Consider the following 21,934-nt stretch of genomic DNA (forward strand, 5'->3'; position numbering starts at 1 on the left):
AGTACACAGTGGTGGCAACTCACTCCCCACACCCCCTCCAAAGCTCTGACAAACAAAAATGTCTCCAGATATAGCTACATGTTCCTTGGGGAGCAAATTTCCATCCTCCATGCCTCCCCCCACCCCCCGAAGAACTAAGAATCTCTGTTCTAGACTCTGCATTCCTCCAATCTAATCTAATAACTCAATCCACCAGTTGTGGCTTTTATGACCTTTCCATAGCTATAGCTATGAATAAAATATTCATATATATCACCAAAACAATTCCCTATCTGGAGTTAGATACATAGGCAAATTAAAACAAGATATGGAAAGCATAAGAAAAATAATGAGAGGAATGATATAACCCTAAAATTTAGAGTTGAAGTTAGATTAACCCTCGAGTAAAACAGTTACAAGGAATTGACATTCAAATTATATGATTTAAGAGGTAATTATAAGGACTTTTGTATTTGGATGCTCATCAAGGTATTATTTGGAACAGTGAAAAATGGAAATAGACTATACGTTTGAAGACAACAGAAGATAAATGAATTATGATATATTGATCTCACAGAATATTAGTCACCAAAATGACATAATTTCAAAACATTAATGACATGGGGAAATGCTCACAATATAATGGGAATTCTGTGAAAACAGTAAGTATATGCAGTATGAATACCAAGTTTTCAAACAAAAAAAATATAGTAAAAATATCATAAAAATATTAATAGTGGTTATGGAATTATGGTAGAATTATGCATGATTTTAATAATCTTCTTTACACATTTTATGTTTCCAAAAATTTCTTAATAAACTTATCATCTTTGTAAGTTTTGTGCACATGAGGGGATGGGGTGGGGAAAGACCCATATTCCCTTAGGTGAGTGAGCATTGGCAAGCGTTCCTCTTTTGTTTGTAAACAGTGTGCAGGTAAGGTAGGCTGCTTCAGAGAGGGCATATAAGAAAGATGGCGATGTTTTTATACTGGGTTATTCAATCCTCCTGGGAAAAAAATCTGTACATCATTTTTCATAGAATGAGAAGAGTTTAATCTAATGTTCCAGCTAAATCTTGTCCCTCAAACTCAGTGATTCTCAGACTGCTGAAGAGTCACTTTGGGTGTAACTATTAAGCACAGATTCCTGAACTCTAACTTCCAAGATTCTGATTCTGCAAGTCCAGTGTGGCACTCAGGAATTTTCACTTTTTAACAAGCTCCCCAAATCATTCATTCTGATGCAGGTGGCCCATGGGCCATATTGAGAAACATAGCTATCTATAAGAAGTCATGTGTTTTGATTTGGATGAGTATTTTTTTTTTTGCCTCTATTTTTGATAACTTCTTCCTGGTTATACACTAAACAGAATTGGTACGGACCCTCAGCGGTGTGTCAGTGAACTGGCTCTTCGAAAAAAACAAACCCAATTTACCATCACCTGCCAGTTTCTGTGGTGTAAATACTCCCACCATGACCAATCTCAAGCTACCAACGGTTTAGCAACCAGCTCACAGAATTCTTGAAAGCTTAATAATCATCTTTCATAAATTGGTGCAAGCTGGCTTCAGTGATATACAGTATATATTATATTTAAGTGCTTTAAACTCTTTGAAAAAGGAATATGTTAATGAAAAACTATTATATCTGTGACAACTAGGATGAAGCAAGTAAGCAACCGGATGGCTTGAATCATCTTTAGGTAACAAATTCTCAATGTATTAGAACAAAAGACAACTTCGTGAACTTGTATACACTATTTCCTATTTTATTCTATTTTTTTTCTTCCTGTGGCCAGGCCATGAAGAGTGATACATTTGCTGAGTTCTTTAAGAGTTGTGAATTGTTTCCAATGGATGATAGAGAGCCAAGAAATGGGACTGCAGGGTTGGGAGCAATGTCAAATGTTCAGCCTTCACTCCACCCTCTATGGTCTTCAGTCCCTGAGCTGTTGAAATATCCTTGGCCATTAATTCTATAGCACCCAACCATAACATCAACTTCTCCCACTCTTTCCCCTTGTACGTGATTGAGACAATGTTGTCTCTAGGAAACCCATATCAGATGTGTTTTATGTGTTCACGTGCAGGAAGTGGCCTAAGTGGAGGCTAATAGTATAGTTCTTTCAATATTTTGACCAAACGTATTTTAAGAAAATTGGTCCTGAAGCCCATATAACCAGCTGAGGTGAGTTTACAGTTCTGCTTTTAAGAACAAAGCTCCTCGGGCACCTGCTTCCTAAAGGCAAAACCAGAAAGGAAATGAACTCTTGCTTAAAGACAACCCACCTTATTTTCTGAGTTATCAATTTTCTAGCTGGCACAGAGTTCCCTAGCTACTAGCAGGAAACCCCCCGACCTCAAGCAAGTGTTGAGCTGCAAAAAATGTGATGTCTGCATTCTAGCAAATAGCGCAGTTTCCTGAAGATGAGGCAAGAATGTGGTACCTCAGAAAGTGAAGTCAGGGGAGCAGTAAAGACCTACGGCATGGTCTCACCGCACAGATGTCTTTGCCAATAGATGCATTTAAATCTTAGCCTGAATTACATTCTACATTACAGGATTACTGAATCTGGGGCTATGATGGAGAATTCATCTTTCTTCTCTTTGGGGCAACTCTGACAGGTGAAGAGTCAACGACAATGGAAAGCACTTGATTTCTTTTTTTCTGCTCCACTGACCCTGGAACTGAGCTTATCAACCTCTCAAAAACAAGAAAGGACTAAATAGGGTTTTTTTCTTGCTATTGATAAAGTCAGCCTTCTCAATGGGAATAGACCACAAGATAGGGGTCAAAGCTTAACAGTTAGATACGCTTAGCCTGCTCTGTGGCAGAAAATGCAATGAATAAGAGGTATGGTTTTCCTAATACACATGCTAGAATATTAAAATAAGTTCAAGAACTGACTTTTTAAAAACGACAAGAACTATTATTACTAATAAGGCAAAATTTGCACAAATCTGACTTCATACATGACCAAGTCAGCATCAAATACTTAAAATTATGTAATAATCTCAGTCTTTCTCCAGGCTTCATTTGGTTGTGAAGGCAAAGAATTGTCAGGAGAAATATGAATATTCACTTACATGTTTCAAAATCAGACATTTATACATCTACTTGGGATAAATGCCAGAGTTAACATCAAAGATATGTGAAGGACCTCTTGTCCTAATGGAACATTAAGCTCCTCAAATAGAAGAATTCAGCCCTTGCAAACTGTCATTATTTCAGTAAATGAAACCAGCCCTTTAACAGATGGGCAACACACTTTGCAACTTGCTGATGGCCTAATAAAAGGCACTGGCTTTTTAAAAATGAAGGGCATGTACTTCTCAAATTACAGTACCCAAATGGGCTTAGCAGAATAAAATTAAGAAGGTATACAACAGCTTGACAAAAATTAGGAACAGACTATGGAAATTTGATAGCTCTAAACATCAATATCCAGATGACCTTTTTATTAAAAAAAACCCCGGAAAACAAAAAACTCCTTATTTAAACCATGGGGAACATATGCATTGATATAGTCAAAACTGGGGGTAGCACATCATGGAATTATAAGTACCAATATAATAAAAACATGAAGTTAATTTCTTCTCAAAATATAATAAAAATTCCCTAAAAAGCAGATTCCATTTATATCAGGTATCTCTCCTTTTGTATCAGTCAACCTTTATGCTTCTTAAAATAAGATTTCTCCAGTTGACTGATGACATAACCAAGTTAACACAGACCACGCATGAAAATAAAATAAGAGGCCCAGCATTTCTACTCACCTCTCACGTTCTTCTTTCATTTTTTCCAGCTCCTCTTCTCTCAGGCCACCATGCTTCAGAGGACCTTTCTGCTCAGCCTTTCCACCCTTATCATCTTTCTTCTTTCCAAATCTAGTGAAACATGGAGAAGATGATTGTTAATGATAATTACGCTCTTTTCGTGGTTAGTTGAAGATATTTATGAGATGAATTCATTAAATTCTTTACTCTAAGCAATACAAGATCATTTCACATAAAATGGAATTCTTTATTCTAAGCAATACAAGATCATTTCACATAAAATGGAATTAAAATAAGATGCTGAGATCAGAAAAATAATACAGTTACTGAAGTCCCCTCCTTTTCCTCTCTTCCTTCTTTCCTTCCTTCTATTGACTGTGCAGTCTGCACAAAATCATGTGATTAAAGACTAAAAATTTCAAACCATTAATTCAGTAGAGATTAAAGAACTGAAAGGTTGTTGTTCCCATATAGCTAAACACTGACCGACCTCCTAAATAGGCCTCCAGAGCTCCAGGTGGCATTGACATTGAAGATTAAACTCATGGGATTACATAGTGAGAGTGCTGCAAGGGACTTTACCGAACACCTAGTTCAACATTCTCATCTTAAAATGAAGAATCAAAAGCTCTGAGAGCCCCTGGGCCTTGACCAAGACCACCCAACAAGTTCAGGGCAGGACTGGGATTAGAACATGGGTCACCTCGTACATTGCACATTTTCCTTCAGGCCATACGCACTCTCCCATGTAGCTGCAGGCGTCCCAAATCAGCCCAAGGTCAGTGTGCTAAAAGCCCTCCCTGGTGCTTGGCATAAGTGTGGTTAACTGGGCACAGTGGTGATTTTATTTTTTTCCTCCAGCTTTAATGAGATATAATTGGCACATGAACACTGTAAATTTAAGGTGTAGAATGTATTGATTTGATACATTTATAAATTAGAAAAGAATCACCACCATAGTATTAGCTACCACCTCCATCCTGCCATGAAGTTACCATTTCTTTTTTGTGGTGAGAACATTTAAGATCAACTCTAAGCAACATTCAAGTGCATGATACAGTGTTATTAGCTATAACCATCATGCTGTACATTAGATTCCCAAACTTATTAATATTATACCTGGAAATCTGTACCCTTTGACCAACATTTCCCATTTCCCTACCTCCCAACCCCTGATAACCACCACTTTACTTATTTCTCTGAGTTTGTCTTTTTTAGATTCCACATATAAGTGACGTCGTACAGTTATTTGTCTTTCTCTGTCTGACTTATTTCACTTAGCATAATGCCGTCAAGGTTCAGCCAGTTGTCACAAATGGCACAATTTCCTTCTTTGTCATGGCTGAATAATATTCCACTGTATACATATACCACATCTTCTTTATCCATTCATCTTGATGGACACTTAGATTGTTTCCATATCTTGGCTATCATGAATAATGTTGCAATGAACTTAGAAGTACAGATATTTCTGCGAGATCCTAATTTCAACTCCTTGGGATATACACCTAAAAGTGGGATTGCTGGATTATATGATAGTTCTAGTTTTAATTTTTTGAGGAACCTCCACATTGTTTTCCATAGTGGCTGTACCAATTTGCATTCCAAACAATAGTACACTAGGGTTCCCTGCAATTATGATACTTTAAAAGAACATTGTGTTTCCTTAGCACTTTTGGGAAAATGAAACTGCACACTTGAAATGAAAAAAAAAAAGCAGCAATTAATTATTGGTAGAACATGTTCTTAAATGATAGGCATTTTTACCAATAGATATTTTCTTTGGAAGCAATCTCCCATAGTCTTGGTATTAACATACATGAAAAAATAAAATGACTGATGCTCTGCTGATAACTAGGGATAAAAGTCACTCAATCATGCATAGTCTTCAGTTAAGGTAAAGACTCTTCTTAAATCTAAGGAAATCCCATGTGTCCCTTGTTTCTTATTAGATAGCTACAAATTTAACTAAGTGTGCGTGTGTGTTTATCCCTTTAGCTTACTCATTCTATCTATGATTCTTTGTATGTATCTATGTATCCATCCATCCTTCCATCTATCCAACCTGAGGACATTTTTCAAATTACACATGTGCTGTTGACTGCCCCCTTCCCCTGCTCCCATCCCTCTCCCCTAGCCTCCCAACACACAGTGACTCAGAATTTCCTCACACGAGGACCTGAATTATAAACTTGTAAGAAATTCCCGTCTTCATCAGAATTTCATAAAAATGGGTACATATTTGTCTCTTTCTGGATTGCATTTCAACCCAAAGTGGAGATTATTGGCCAAGTGGCAGCTCTGAGTATCACACGTGGAAGATGGCACTGCTAACATCCATAGTCTTGGTGTTAGCCTAGTACAGAGTGCATCCTGCTTTCCTCAGAAGCCTCTCCCAGCCTTGACTCTTCTGCATATTTTTCCATTATAATTTCAATTAGCAAAGTTTCTTCCATGAACTTCCTCTCTCCCCATTGCCATCTCTCCACCTGCCTCTGCACCTACTTCAGTCCTTTTGCTGTATCCAGTCTAGTTTGGCGATCTCAGTTGATCAACCATCAGCTTTAACTCCATCATCCCCAGCCTTTTGTTTGTTTTCTTCCTTTTTCCTGCCTCCTTTTCTGAATCTATTCCTTTTTCTCACTGAAGAAATGAACTGATCCCATTCATAGAAGTAAATAGGAAAGAGAGAAAAATGCAGACAAAATATGAGAACACTAACTTTCAAATAATTCAGATTTGTTAATATATTCAAGATCTCGCTTCAACCTACAAAGCAGGAGATATCTAAATAATGTGTTTCCATGAATACATTCTTTAACTTTTCAGACCCACGCAGAAGAGTCTTAGGGATCAACATTATTACTATAAATTCCTTTATGTGAGAATACTTTAGTACACCACTTAGAAAAATAATTTTCCCTCAAAATGTCACTAAATATAATAATACTGAAACAAAGAAAAATCAGAATTGTGGGGAGTGAGGGTAAAATAATGCCTCAGGAAGCAGATGAAGGCAAAATTGTTGCCATGATCTCTACAGATTTTAGGCTTGTTTTTTCCCCATGTCTCAAATATTTTCTTGTAAATTTGGAGGTTTTAGATTTTCTGAATGAAAGCAGTCTGATTTTTGAAGGGTAAAACTAACCTATACCCTAGTCGACCTTGATCTTTATGACCACAACCAACGTATTGTTTCTTCCTTCCTGCAGCTAAAATATTTCACTTGTACTGCAGTTTGAGAACAGCTTACTATTCTTCCATTAGAGTGGGATATGTCTGATAAAGAAAAGGTTAGTTGTAAGTAAATTCTGCCAAGCATTTTCTTCTAAGCAGGAACCATCAATAATAGTCCATTCAACCAATTCTATAAATATTATGTTTTGATTTAAAGTTAATGATCATTTATTAAAGTTTCCAGTAAGAAGGGCAGAAATAGCTGTGAAATTTATTTCATTAGACAGAGAGCAGCCACCAATTACCTTATTTTGTAAAGTTTGGGTAGGTTCAAGAATAGAATTATAAGACAATAATCTTCAAAAGGGCTCCCACATTGTTGAGATGAGGAAATTGAAACTCAGAGAAGTTAACTGCCTTTTATTTATTAAAACACTGAATTCTTTTTCCAGTTTTGCAATGAGACAACTTAATTATCAGTGGTGGTAGTGCTGGTGGGGGGAGTTGGGAGAAAAGCATCAATCTAGTGAATTTTGCAAGCCTGTGTTCTCCTTTCATGGCAGCCTCTCTGGGGGTCATTTCACAGCCATTCTCACCTTCACTGACATACACAGAGAGGAGCTGGGGAGATTCAAATACATTGACTCCTCTCCCCATTAGCTATTTTTGTGAGAAAAGTCATGCAGACTTAAATGGCTGAAATTACTGCTTTGCATTCTAGGGTTTCGAATATCCACTGCATTCCAGGCCTCCCATTACCTATTACCTAGGAAATTTGAGAGTTGGCCATTCTGGGCTAGATGCCTTAAGGAAATTGCTTATAGGTCAACCTTGCTTTATATAAAAGATATTTTCCTGAAGAATTCTGTGCAAACATATGGTTTTAATCAATGAAGTCGTACTTTCCATGTACCTGGAAAGCCTGTTTAAAGAATCTTATGATGGATCTTTCTGTAAAGTGGAAAAATCACCTTTCAACATACTCTTTATGTAAATTTAGATTTTCATGAATTATAAGTTTGCTTAAAACACCTGTTCCTGTTCCTTTTTTTTTTTTACCAAAACACTTTATTTTTATTTATTTTTTAACATCTTTATAGGACTATAATTGTTTTATGGTGTGTTAGTTGCTGCTGTATAACAAAGTGAATCAGCTATACGTGTACATATATCCCCTTATCTCCTCCCTGTTCCTTTTTACAGAGACGTTATATGAAACAGCTTCATGGAAGACTAGCTTGCTTGCTCGCTTTCTTCTTTCATTCATGCATTTGTTTTAAAGAATATTTATTAGGCAACTATTCTGTGTCAGACATTGCCATAAGCACTGGATGTAGGTTGCTATTGTATTGGGATACAAAACCAGACCCTACCTTCATAAAAGTTACATTCTAACAGAGACAGTCACCAATCAAGTGTGACTATGTAATTGTAAGTTGTGAAAAGTGCTATGTAGGGAGTCAGGAGAGACGATAACAGGACATTGATTGGTTGGGAGTCTTTAATGAAGAAAATGACATTTAAACTGAGAGGATAAGGGTGAGAGATTCCAGACAAGCAAAGATGGAAGATAAGCCTTGTGGGTGAAGGAAAGAGGACATGCAGAGGGCATGAAGTGCCTGGTGACTGGTGAATCCCAAGCAGGGAAGGAAGGCCAGTATCTGAAGCGAGGAGAGCAGAGGGGATCCTTGCACAGGATTCAGATGGAAAGAAGGGTAAGGTCCATGGAGTATAGGTCTGAGAGATACTTAGAGTTTAATCTAAGAATAACAATAGGTCATTTCTTAGTGATTCAAGGAACAGAGAAGCTAGTAAGGGAACTGGTAGATTTAAAGACTTGGTAGTGGAGAAACCAAGTCATTTTAAGCAGAAGTGATACAATGTGATGTATACTTCATAGGACCATCCTGGTTGCTGAAGTAAAAATGTAGCACATAAAAGCAGGAAACTGGCTGGGGAGGGCTACAGGAGTGTGGGTGAAAGGTGATGGCGGCTTGGGTGATCCGTGGCTGCTGAGAAGAGAAGACAGTGATTTGGATGTGATAGGTCAATGGAGACGCATCAAAAGTTCACTTCTATGCACGGTTATTTTAGTGTGCCTTCGGGAAATCCAGATGGAAAAGGGAGAACAAGGATAAAACAGCTAGGAGAGGAAACTAATTTTTTTATAGAACTGATAAAGGGGAAGTGGAGGAGTTCCTGGGTAATTAATTTATCAGTTAATATGATGCCTCATGTATAAGAGAAATGATTCCTATCCATAAAATGAGATTTCTTGGTAATCTCATTATAAATGAAGAAATCAAAGTAAATAGAATATCCAAGGTGGAAAAGAACCTCAGAAAGGGTTACAGAAAAATACCAGAAACAGGCCTCACCCGTGTTCCTATTTTGCCTATGTAGGGAAGCCCTAAACAGCTATCTGGGGAAGTAGAATTTAATCATGGTACATTGATTCATTCATTCCGTCATTTACTGAGCAGCCACTACATACCATATGGGTTAGGCACATGGAATTTAACCATTAATAACATCAATTGCTAGGAAGATCTCTAACTCTTCAATCCAATTAATTAAACAGGGCTCTAGCATCCTATTGTTTTCTATACAAGAAAGATATTAATATAATTCTTAGTATTTATTCCCTAACTTCTCAGCAAATATTTTGTTTCTATTTCTTTCCTTGAACTTTCTAGGTAATGATGACTTTCAAATCCTTCCCAGATTCCCAGGCACCCTGACAAACAATTCAAATTGAAAATATGTAGCTCTATCTCTAGCTTTTTCCACATCTAGTCTCTCATTTAATTCACTCCTTAATTCTTCTAAGTAGTATCTGTCTACAGTTTTCCTCCTTGATCCCACTGGGCAGTTTATGTAATTATTAGCAATTACTCTTCCTCTTAGCACAGACTGTATGAAAGCAATCCTGAGCAATGGCTTAGGAGGACGAAAAAAGTCAGGCAAGGAAAAGTTCAGACACTCTTATTCCAAATTAGTGGTGAGCTACGAATCCAAGGAGAGCTGAAAGTTTGAAACATAATGTATTTCTCCTTTTACAATTAGGAAATATCTTTGGGTGTCATTGATGCATTTGGAAAAGGCGACAAGACCCACTTAATAATATTAAACACAGAAATCTATGGAATGAAGTCAGATGTGAAAATGCACAAACCTCACAGTCATAATATTTTCTGGACTTGGATAATGGTTTATTCTCCCTGTAACTAGTTCACTTTTAAACTACAGATGATATTGTCTTATCATTGTATAAATTATACAGTCTGAAAGAGCTCAAGCAAAATATGGGGGCAGAGACCTTTGACTATGTTTCCATAGTTTATTTTGAAATTCACCCATAAAAGGTTTCTGTTGTCTGATATATTCCAAATTGGGTTCTGAATTAGCATATGCACATGCTGACGAAATTAACTTCAGTATATCGCAATCTCATATGGTTTTGTGCACTTCAGCTACTGCTTCTCAAATGTATGTCACAAATGTCTTTACTTGTTTACCTCAGATGGTTCCCATCATACCTAAGAGTTAATGAATCTGATAAAAATCCAGTGAAAATTGACCAATTAGAGCGTTTCTTCCCCTCCCCCCTCCCTTTTTTTGGTACCTAAGGGCGTTGCCTACTTTTACGTTAATATTGATAGAAGAATGTACAGATTTGTGTTTGTTGTAAATCAATCTTGATGAAGAAAGAAAAAATATTCTTATTTTATTTTTAGCCTTCCACAGTATGCATTATTGCCATGGTTAATGCCTGTGACTTTTCAGGAGGGAGGTGGAATGCTCTAAAACTCAGTATGCTTTCCCCAACAGAGGGTCGTATTTTAAACTCTGTAGGTCCACCTCATGGCTCGCAAAAGGAGGTAGGGACTTGCTTCATAGGAGGTGTTCGCAAGCAGAAACTGAGTGGTTTCATGTTTCAGTAACTGAAGGAAAACTCAGTTTTAAAAATCTTTCTTGTTAACTCTAACTGGATCAAGGAGTTGAAACCCTAAAAAATAAGATTTCCAAGTAAAATTTTAATTTCTGGCATACTGCTTAGACACTTATTTTGGGTGTGTTTATATGTTTCCAAGATGAAGACAAGCTATATGAAAACAACAAACATGTGTAACCCCACTGATATCTTTATCTACTACTTCCTTTGAGGTCAACCTTCCCATCCCCTCCCCTTAAATAGCTACTTTCCTCATTCCCAGGATGTGATTCCTAAATTGGTGATCATGACTCCCCTTCACTCCAAAGCAAGGAATCTTCAGATCTCAGATGTGTTGATGTTTGTTTTTAGGATTGAAAAGCAGGGAGGTCCTGTAGTATTCTAGGATTTCTGCCTAAGTGGATAAAACATCTGCTGGGTAGAGTCTTACGCAGCTCTCTGGCTCAGTTCAGCTGCTGGGAATCCTTGAACTAATTTGCTTTCCCAGACGGAGGAGCTAGGAAACACAATGGATTTGAAAACACCAAATACATTAAAAATAATTCTAGAAGGTCCAGAAAGTAAAGCAAAATGCACATCACCAATAACCCATCTTCCTAAAAATAAACGAGCAAAAAGGGCCTCTGGAAGACGGACTTGTAAGAACCAGTTAAGAACCGCTGGACAGTTACTTTTGCTGAACATTTTTGTAGTAAGTGAAAACTCGACTCTGAGATGATTAAAGCAGCACTTGGTTAGAAAAAAAGGAAAAAAATATGAAAAAGAGGCCAGAAATTAAAGTTAAATGAAAACAAGCGTGAATGAGTGAGTGAGAAAGATAAAGATACTAATAAGGTATGATTTTCAGATCCACACAGGGACTATAAAAAGCTTATTAACTGTCACTACTACACTGGGTTTTAAGTTATTCCATCCCTCTGCTTTCCAGAAGACGAAATACTCTTCAGGAGCACAGTGAACTTTGAATAATTGCTTTCATACGCGCTACGCGCTCACTGGCTTTAAGACATTGTAGGCAAGAGCCATGGTGATTCAGACTTAAATGCTTCTGATTTCTGGGAAATATATTTAATGGGAGCATTAAAGAAATAGATCTTTTTGCATTTTTATGTTTTCTTAATAGTTAGAAAGGTTTTTCTTTTCATTAAATGTTTACTTATTTCAAAGCAGCAGAATATGTGGCTTCTTCCTTTTTATTTTTATTACTTTTAAGTGGATCTTTAAGTGTCTCTGAAGGCTGCTTGAGTGCAACCGATGACCTGCATAAAACCCTAATACTGATCCGAAGAGACCACATGGGGAATTCAGACTTCGGCCAGCAGCCAGATAAATTCTTCTCATCTGGGTGCCCAGAGCATCCCCTTTATCCTCCTTCCTTCCTTTTCTCTATCTCCTTTGCCCCAGAAACCCAAAAACTAGTAAAGGAAAGAGTGTTCTGAGACCAAGTCATACTTTGTGCCCAAATTTTTTTTCTACCAACTGCAGGCAGTTCCCCAGCCTCCGTGGCCTTCCCGAGGTCAACCTGTCACGGCTTACTCCAGACTGACCACAGTCTCATCCTGCAGAAGGAAATCTTCCCCCACGGGAAACATCTCTGCCATCCATTCACTGGCAGGTGGGAGCATTTCAGCAAGCTGCCTGGGAAGGGAAACACTGACTCATGTCAATGAAAAGAAATCCAGGGAGGGCTAACTAAAAGCTCTGTGGAAACAGGTCTCATTTAGAGTCTTTAATAAAATGTCAAATACAACTTATTCCAATGGCACAAATTAACATACGTGTACTTCGTATAAAGTCCATTATCAGAAAGAATAGATGATGGTGCCTAACTCATTATGTGAAAAGAAGAACCAAAGGACAAGAGTATTAAGAAATGACTGTGCCCTTTGTGTTTGTTTGGTTTGGCTTTTGTTTTTGGTTTGTTTGTTTGGTTGGTTTTTTAAATTTGTTTGTTTGGCACAGTGATGATGCAAAGGACCGTTTTAAAGGGAATCCAGGATGTTACTGCTCCATCTTCAAAAGTTAAGAGAAACAGGGCACGATTTCTCTGGAATTCATCTACACTAAACAAGAATAAAATGATTGAGCTCCAGACCTAGTCTAATGGGAGTGAAACTTATCTTTTTAACTCTGATTAAACAAAAAAAAAAAGATCACTTCTTTGATGCTCAAATTAGCATCTTTTCTCTAGCATACTGAATTAATTAGTGGAGTGACAAAAGAATTAGTCCATGTAGGATCAAAGCTGAAATCATATTTATCTGGAATTTAAAATGAAGAACACACAGCTTTATCTCTCTATAGCTCATGTAATGTTTTTTCATGTTCTCTATATTCTAAACCTTCTGCGTGTCACATAAAGTATAACTAGGGCTTTTTTTTTTCTTTTCACATTCTTCTTCTTCTTCTTTTTAATATATAAAATATTCCCTAAAAGAAGACAGTGAGAACATCACAGAATTTTTTTTTTCCTGGGGGTGGGAAACTTTTTCATTGTGCCATAAAAATCTTAAATTAGGTGTTTTTTTTGTCAAGCATTTATTGTACAAATACAAAAGAAGCAAAATAATTAATGCACAGTAGAGCTGGTAAGAGAGCCTTAAACAATAGAAAAGAGTTATTATATTGATTCTTAATAAGTGATACTAAGTTTGAAACTGTTCTTAAAAGGTAGAAGTGCTCTTAACTTTGGACTTTTTTCCTCCCTTCTGTAGAAGAAAACGCAATTTTGATAAGGAGAATTGTTGGGGGTTAATTTCTAGGCTGTCTCAATTCACTAAAATGAATATTTAATGTGTTTTTTTTAATGTGCATAACATTTTCACTAAACAAAACTAATCTGGGTGGGCATGTTTATCTTTACCCAAGATGGGATAGAAAGTGGATTCAGGGAGCGGATCCTGAGACGTGGAGGGTTTGTGCTGATGCTAGCAGCTATATTTGGGGTAGGGCGCTATTTTTACCATTGCTTAAATGTGAGCTCCTCAAGGGCTAGGGCTGAGTCTTTATGTGTTGCTCTTGTTTATGCATACATGCAGTCATGCATTCATTCAGCAAAGGCTTGCTCAGCACCTACTTTGGGCCAGATCCTCTAGTGGATGCTACGGATACAAGTCAATTCATCAAATATGGTCTCACTCTTCTTGCCTGATGCATCATAAAAATTCAACAACCACTGTTGACCTGAATTAAAGGTCAGGATTTCAGGAATTACATCAATTGTTTCCATTTTTCATAGCCTCTATTCTAGAAGAAGGACACAATGGTCCCTCATAACTCAGCATGTTATCCCCCCATAAAGCTCTAAAGTGGAAGATACTCTCCCTATGAATGCATAAATCAACCAAATAGCTTAATTTACATGTGATGCCTACAATCTAGTCACTGCCCTGGATGTCTACAGGCACAGCAAGACCAAAATGGTGACAGACAGATACTCAGCTGGTAAAGGTAATGAATACAGGGCTATCACATGCCATGGGGGCACTGAGTCACCTTGGGTTTCAATCTCATGATGACCAGTTCTTTTGTGTTGTGCAAACACTCTGTTTAAAAACACCAGGCTAACTTCTAGAATAAAATTTAAACCCAAAGCTGTCATTAAAGATGGTTAATCTGAGCTCGGTGCTTTGTGACCACCTAGAGGGGTGGGATCGGGAGGGTAGGAGGGAGGGAGACACAAGAGGGAAGAGATATGGGAACATATGTATAACTGATTCACTTTGTTATAAAGCAGAAACTAACACACCATTGTAAAGCAATTATACTCCAATAAAGATGTAAAAAAAAAAAAAAGGTTAATCTGAAAGGTGTCATCTAGAAAACACATGTCTATCTTGTACTTAGGCTTTTAATTCCAGAGTTTCAGAAACTGTGACCTCTTTAATCTTAGGTTTCAAATAAAGATAAATGTGAGGTAGTTGCTGGCTTCTCTTGACACAACTCATCTTTGTCATTAGTTCACTCTGTCCTTAACACAATTTCAAACAATAATACCTCTGTCTGTACCTTTCTCTCATAGAAGCATTCTTTTGGAAAAAGAGGTAATTTAAAAAATCTGAGCCCTAACTTAGTTGGTAAGACAAGGGATCAGATTTCAATATTTTTATGTTAGACTTAAAGTGAACTAATATCTCTTTTTATTCACTAAGTCCCTTAAGAGTAGACCATAAAACTGAATTGATTCTCAACTATGAATAGGCTGGGAGGAAAAAAAAGAAAACAAAATCTATCCTGAATGTCTCAAGTGAAATTCTGCGTTGCACTTTGACTCTCCTAAGGCCGAAAGTCACAAGTCTCATGAAATGTCTCAAACCTGTGTTGCCCGCAAGGGTCTGTACTTATTTTTAAAAAGTCTAAAAACTCCCTTTCCTTAGCTTTCTCGATTTTTAAAACTTGGAACCCATACATAAGATAGGGTTGCCAACTACAAAATGAGGAGTAATTTATTATTTTAAATAGAGTTGCAATTTATTCATTGAAGTGCACAGGGAATATTATAGGCATCCTCTAGGTCGAGAACATCTTATACCAAAAGAAATCAGGCAAAGTGATAGTCACTCCAGAGCCATGGAGCAATCAACAATGTTTCCCTTTGTTCAGAGGGGCCTGGACAAAAGACCGGAGGAATAGGCTTCCCATGGGATTTTAATACAGTTTTATAAGAATGAATATAATTTCATTCTCCAGCAATACAACATCACTAAAGAAAATATATCCAGGGTTACACAGCAAGAACAATGTAATTTCTGACAAGGTTTTCTAATCACTTGTAATTCAGAAAGAGCTATTACTAGTAACACACAATCACAAAGTAGCCTTTCACCTGGAAATTCATAGTAGCTTAGCACAGTGATGATTTACAATTTGACCAAAGAAATCAGAAATTGATTTATAGTCTGTCCAAAGCATCAGGCTCTTATTTGCTTGTCCACTAGACTGTGAAACTACTATTCTACTATGTAAGTATATTTTCTTGTTCCTCCCTTTCCTGTACCAATGGCTAATTTTTCCTTTCTTCAATACCACAGATAATTCCCATAAATTCCTAATACTATTCTATAGTTCAAAATGGCTGCCAGTGTCCTCACAGAATAAAAGAAATCAATGCTAGAAATTTTGTGTACACGTAATTAAAGGCATCATCCTATAAAGTACATAATTAAATAAATCAAAGGTCTGAGCCTGTGAGTAGAACTTTCCAGATGGGACTTTTGGTGAACATTTCTTTAAGAAATGTAGGCTATTCAATCCAGTGAATTGACCTGAGGGTGTTTTCTTATCTTTGGGGCTATTTTAAAATATCAGATCAATTTTGGATCACATCACATAAAAGGAATGATATTGGAAACTTTACTTTTGCCCAGCTATGCATTTATTCAGATGACAGAGGTGCCGCGTAATCTGCTACAATGCACCGGCAGCCTGTGTTTGTGTGGCTTTGGATGGACGACGCAGAGCACCCCAGCAGCAAAACTCAGAAGATGGCTGAGCTGGCAATCATCACCCAGCGCATCTGCAACCTGTATTTGGCTTTGGATTTAATGCCTCTGGCCTCCCCAGGTTTAGAATTTCTAAATTTCACCATGTAATATTGAAGTGACTTCCAATAACTAATCTTTTTTACAAACATTACAGTTATATTTGATTCTGCAGAAACCCACAGTATTTGTGTTTTTCATTTTGGAAGGTTATTTGGAAACCCAAGCCAATATATTATTTCAGGTGTGACTAAGCTGTTGTCATTCATTTTACACCAGCCCTGACACTCTCTAGGACCCATCCTACTGAGTTCTATAGACTCACTAATGCAGTCAATCCAGTGATGGAAGAATCAGTTTGGATAAAAGAACAATAAATCTAACCATAATTTCAGTTCTATAAACGTAATAGTTGAGTGAATTCGTAAGAAAGAAAAGAAAGAAGAGCTAGAAATAGGTACGGTTTGGTTAGGAAAGCTTGAGCTTAACATGTTTAATCTAAATTTACCAAGTTAGGGGAAGGAAAGGTAGTTCTAAAAGGGTCACATTAAGGGACCCCAAATCAGGAGATTAATGAATCATTAATACCTTGCATTTAAAATAATTATTTGCTAAGACGGCAAATTTTTCAAGGTGATCCATAGGTGCTTTAAAATGTAAAATGCCATTAGAACCTATTGTGTAATATATAAAACCATGGCTTACGTATTTTTTTGTTTACTGAATTTACATTGGATTTCCTTGTGAAAGATCTGCATTATATATTGATTTTATGCAAACACCAATACATTTTAAAAATAAGTTTGTTCAATAAGTGCTTTTGAAATATTATTTATCTGTGACAAAATACTCCATTTACATTTGTAGTTATAAAAGATTTGCATGCAAAGTGTTCTTACTGGTTCAGAAATTGTAGAGTTATATAAAGTCTCTTGGGGGTAGAAGGATCTTTGATATCATATTTATCTAATCCTGCTCAGAGCTCAGAAAGTCAAGTAACGTGCCTAAGGCCACACTGGTAGTTAGAACCAAACAGGGACTTGACCCCCTCAATTTGGTACAAAGTTTTTTCCATCTTGCTATGTTCCCTAATTGTTTATACATATGTTATGAATTATTCACCCAAAATTCTGAATTCTAAAAAGGAACCTAACTCAATAAAAGCTTAGGTTTTTTGTGAGTTCCAATTGCCCAGAAATGCAATTAGCTGTAATGACAAAGTCCAATTTAGTGACTCCTTGGCCAAATATAACATACCAACCAATGGGAGGACTTGATAACTTTCTCATTATCTTAAGCTCCCTTGTTCATTGACATCCTCACCCTTGTCCACAGACGGACTCTTAATATACGCCAGCTGATTTGATCAGATTGCTAAGAAAGAATTACTCAGTTATTTAGTTCAACTGGTTAGAACACTGTGGTAATGGAGTCAAGGTCATGGGTTGGCTCCCCTGTGTGGGCCAGTTAACTTGGACCTGGTCCATAACCACAGGCTCCACCCCCAATGCAGACGGTCTTACAAATACGTGCCAGTGGTCAAAAGGGCACTCGCCAAGAATGTGTGGACAGAGCAGCATAAATCCATCACCTCTCCCAGAAAAACAGCTCAATGCCAGTTTTGTTGAATATATGTGGGTTAACAGTAACATTTTCACAGGTCAAAGACAGAATATGGTTCCAGATTTTGTAACACTACCGAATTGTAAACCTAGCATATTACAAGAAATTTTTAGAAAATAGGAAAGCCTATGGTGAAACTTAAAGTTAAGTAAGCATTTGAGAATTATAGGGAAAGTTTTAAACATGAGCCAGTGATTTCTACCAGCTTCAAAAAAAAGTTAGCAAATTTGGTCTATGTGAGTAAAATATCTTGATTTTTTAAATACTGACTATTAAAAAAAAATAGCTTGTGGCCCAAACGTAAGGTATCTTGGAGCCAAATTCAGCCTGTAGGATCCCAGTCTGCAAACGTTGGTATATCTAAGTACCTATATATTTATATCTATGTATGTATATATGTGTTTTAATGGCTGTAGCAACCTTAAATAAATATAATTTACCGAGCTTTTCATTGATTGAGGCTCGCTGCTCAGCTTTCAACTAATATTGAACCAGGGGAATCAGAACGGACATACCCAAAACAAAGATGTGATACTTTTCAATGGTTGGTACCATTATTTGGCTGAGAAGAGAGAACATCATGGGCTGGAATTTTTGGCAACCACTTTGTAGACGACGTAGGTCACCCAGGCTTCCAAAACTCAGCCCAAGTGTATTTTTTTGAAGAGCAAACACATGAATTATCAATGCTTCTTCAGAAGGCCCTCTATAGGAATTTATAAATCGACAGAACTAGAAGAGTAAATTCTGCATAATAACACAGTTTTGCAGTTTAGAGCTTATATCCAAAGTTAAAAAAAAAAAACGCTTTTTTTCTAGATTTCATACTGTGGAGTGATCTTTTCAAAATCACTCAAACCCTCTGCTCCCTCAAGTGGTAAATAGAAAGGGGAAAATATATTCTCATCTGTCACCGATGAAGGCCACAGGGATTTAGGAAAGGAAGGCATGTGATGTAAATATAAACAGTATTAGAAAAAAATACTGCATATATTTATTACTGCTAGTGATTTACTAGCTGATTAACTGATATGACAAAGTTGTACGGATTCCTGCAAACTAATTAAAATAAATGTGTCACAGACAGCATAGGCTAGTCAGACCTCTTATATCATCAATGGACTAAAAAGTCCTATCAGTAGCCTAAAATATTGAATCCATTCAGGAAGTATTTATCAATACCTATTATATATCAGGCTCTGTCCTAGGTGCTGGAGATTCAGATTACAAAAATTCAGTACTTTCTCTCAAGGAATCTGTAGTCTAGTGAACGCTTCTCGAGACTGAATGAAGATCTCCCAGACTAAAAGAGACAGGATGTGAGTGCTTTCAGGTTTTCCATGTCAATATTAGAGGAACCATGGAGATGATCTTTCCAGTTAATGTTCTTAATTTTGTTTGTTTTGCAGTTTTGAAAATCTGATTCAAAACAGGGTCCTCCCTCCCAGAAAATGTGCGTATACTTGAACGTATAATTTCTAGAAGTTCACAGGTTCCCAAAAGACTATCCGTGTGTGCCTATCCATGGGTATAAGTTACAAATATCTGTTTTATTGCAATTAAGATTTTCTCAGTGCCACAAATGGGCGCCATGCTTTGTAGTGAAGAGCACATAGGTAGCTGCAAGAAACAGTGGAGGCTGGTATTTTCTTAGTAGGAATATATTCTTTTAGGTAGACTTTTAGAACTGACCATAAGTCTATCACTGAATCAACAAGTACTAAGCACTACAAGGAAATCCAAAATAAGTCAAAGATACATAATCCCTACTCAGATCTATTTTACTAGAGTGCAATCAATTCTCAATGACACAGAGGCTTTTCATCCACTATATAGATTACCCATAGCCTGCGCATCCCCTTCTTCTCTGTCTTTCCATTTTTATGGTCACCTGAGGACTCATTAGTGCTTCTACCTGAGGATGAGCAAAGGAAGGGAAAGGATATAAAACTTAAAAGGAGTCAATTTTGCTACCTTTCAGTAATTGGGGGAAGAAGTAGCTGTTATAAGGCCTGTACATTATGTGAAGATTTCAATTATCCATACTCTCCTTGTCAATCTTACCCCAAATCATTAAGGCTTGGCTCTAGCCCTCCTTGGAATGTTAAAATGATTGATGGTTGTAGGAAATGACCATAGTCGACAAGATGAAGTGAAGTAAACTCAGTGCTAAGGAAAGATGAAAAACATACTTTCAAAGTCACAGTTTCAGAGTCCCAAGAAGCATCAACCCACTGGGCAATTTTATGAATGTAAACATTAGATATATGGACAAAGACCACAAATTCTGTCTTAAGAAGGAAGTACAACATCCACATGATGGAATACTACTCACACAACAACACAGACGAATCTCAAATGCATTCTGCTAAATGAAAGAAGCCAGGTCCAAAAGTACTGTCTGGTTTTATTTATGACATACTGGAAAAGGCGAAACTATAAAGCTAGAAAGCAGATCAGCGATTGTCAGGAGTAGAGGGGAGATGGACCTGTTGTATATCATGACTGTGGATATGGACTCTATGCACTTGCCAAAACCCCTAGAAGCGCATACAACAAAGAGTGAGTTTTACTGTATGTATGTTAAAAACAATCAACCAAGATGTAGCAGGGACTCCAAGTAAGAATACAACTGTAACACATGAACTTCATTATATTACAAAAAATTAACATAAGCACATTGAAGGGCTTGGGGAATAAAACAACTAACCCAAGTAACATTGGAAAACAGTATTTTGTGTGTGTGTGTGTGGTATGCGGGCCTCTCACTGTTGTGGCCTCTCCCGTTGCAGAGCACAGGCTCCGGACGCGCAGGCTCAGCGGCCATGGCTCACGGGGCCAGCCGCTCCGCGGCATGTGGGATCTTCCCGGACCGGGGCACGAACCCGTGTCCCCTGCATCGGCAGGCGGACTCTCAAGCACTGCGCCACCAGGGAAGCCCTGGAAACAGTATTTTGACTGGCTACAATAAGGATAAAGACAAAAAGAATTATACACACCAACAAGGACCTACTGTGTAGCACAGGGAACTCTGCTCAATATTCTGTAATAACCTAATTGGGGAAAGAATCTGAAAAAGAATAGATACATCCATATGTAAAAAAAAAAAAAAAAGAATTTTACACAAACACTATACTCTGGTTAGTACAAGGGTAAGTGTTAGCAATTCTGAAACAACTTTGTATATTAGGGTTGAAATAAGAATTAAATACATTATAGATAATGACAGCTAGCCTTTTCACAGTATGAAAATGCAATTACAAATAAGGATGGGGGAACTCTCAGTGAACACTGTGGTGTTGGATTGGAATTAGACTTATCAGCATAAACTCATGGTTTTTTAATGTATATACAGACTCGAAAGTAAATACAGACGTGTGTGGAATCTAGTATGTATATAGGTTGATTGATTGATTGATTTCCAAGTTCTGTCTGCTGAGAGGGTCTAGAAGCAGTGATACTCCAGCAAGGAGCATTCCTAGAAACCATTCTTGGTTTCTGAATAGGATTCTGTAATAAAAGGAATCAAGCCTCCAAGGGAAAGTGGTTGATTCTTGGGGTGTGGCAAGGAAAATATGAAATAATCCTAGAGCTTCTCATAGCACCAAAAAAAAAAAAAAAGAGAAAGTTCTCAAAAAAGCTTGGGCAAATCAAAAGGGAACAGGAGCTACCTCGAAAGGGCTCCTAATAGCCAAAGGTGGAATAATTTGAGCAACAAAATAATAACAGGACTGGAACAAAATATATATCCATGAATCTATAATGATATAAATAACTGAATAAAGAAATTAATGGTGGAGGGAGAAAGGATAGCTCTTCATTAGAAAGGAATTCCAATTAGTGAAGGTAGAAGGAAAGAATGAAGTAAAAACAACTATTGTAATACCACAGTAACAGTTGTTGCTGACAGGAACCATGGATGGATGCTAAAATTAGTGGGTG

The 21,934-nt window shown here is 37.2% G+C and overlaps 1 protein-coding gene across 3 annotated transcripts in view; it reads right to left on the bottom strand.

Moving 5' to 3' along the window:
* The window catches only part of PARD3B (par-3 family cell polarity regulator beta), a 1,039,317-nt gene that overhangs the window by 231,149 nt on the left and 786,234 nt on the right, over positions 1 to 21,934 (bottom strand). For all 3 annotated transcript variants that reach the window (XM_060152240.1, XM_060152239.1, XM_060152238.1), the window contains one exon: positions 3,758 to 3,868. In XM_060152240.1, the coding sequence (XP_060008223.1) occupies positions 3,758 to 3,868 (111 nt within the window). The remainder of the gene's footprint in view (positions 1 to 3,757; positions 3,869 to 21,934) is intronic.

The sequence above is a fragment of the Lagenorhynchus albirostris genome, chromosome 6 (assembly GCF_949774975.1).
Source record: "Lagenorhynchus albirostris chromosome 6, mLagAlb1.1, whole genome shotgun sequence".
Taxonomy (NCBI): Eukaryota; Metazoa; Chordata; class Mammalia; order Artiodactyla; family Delphinidae; genus Lagenorhynchus; species Lagenorhynchus albirostris.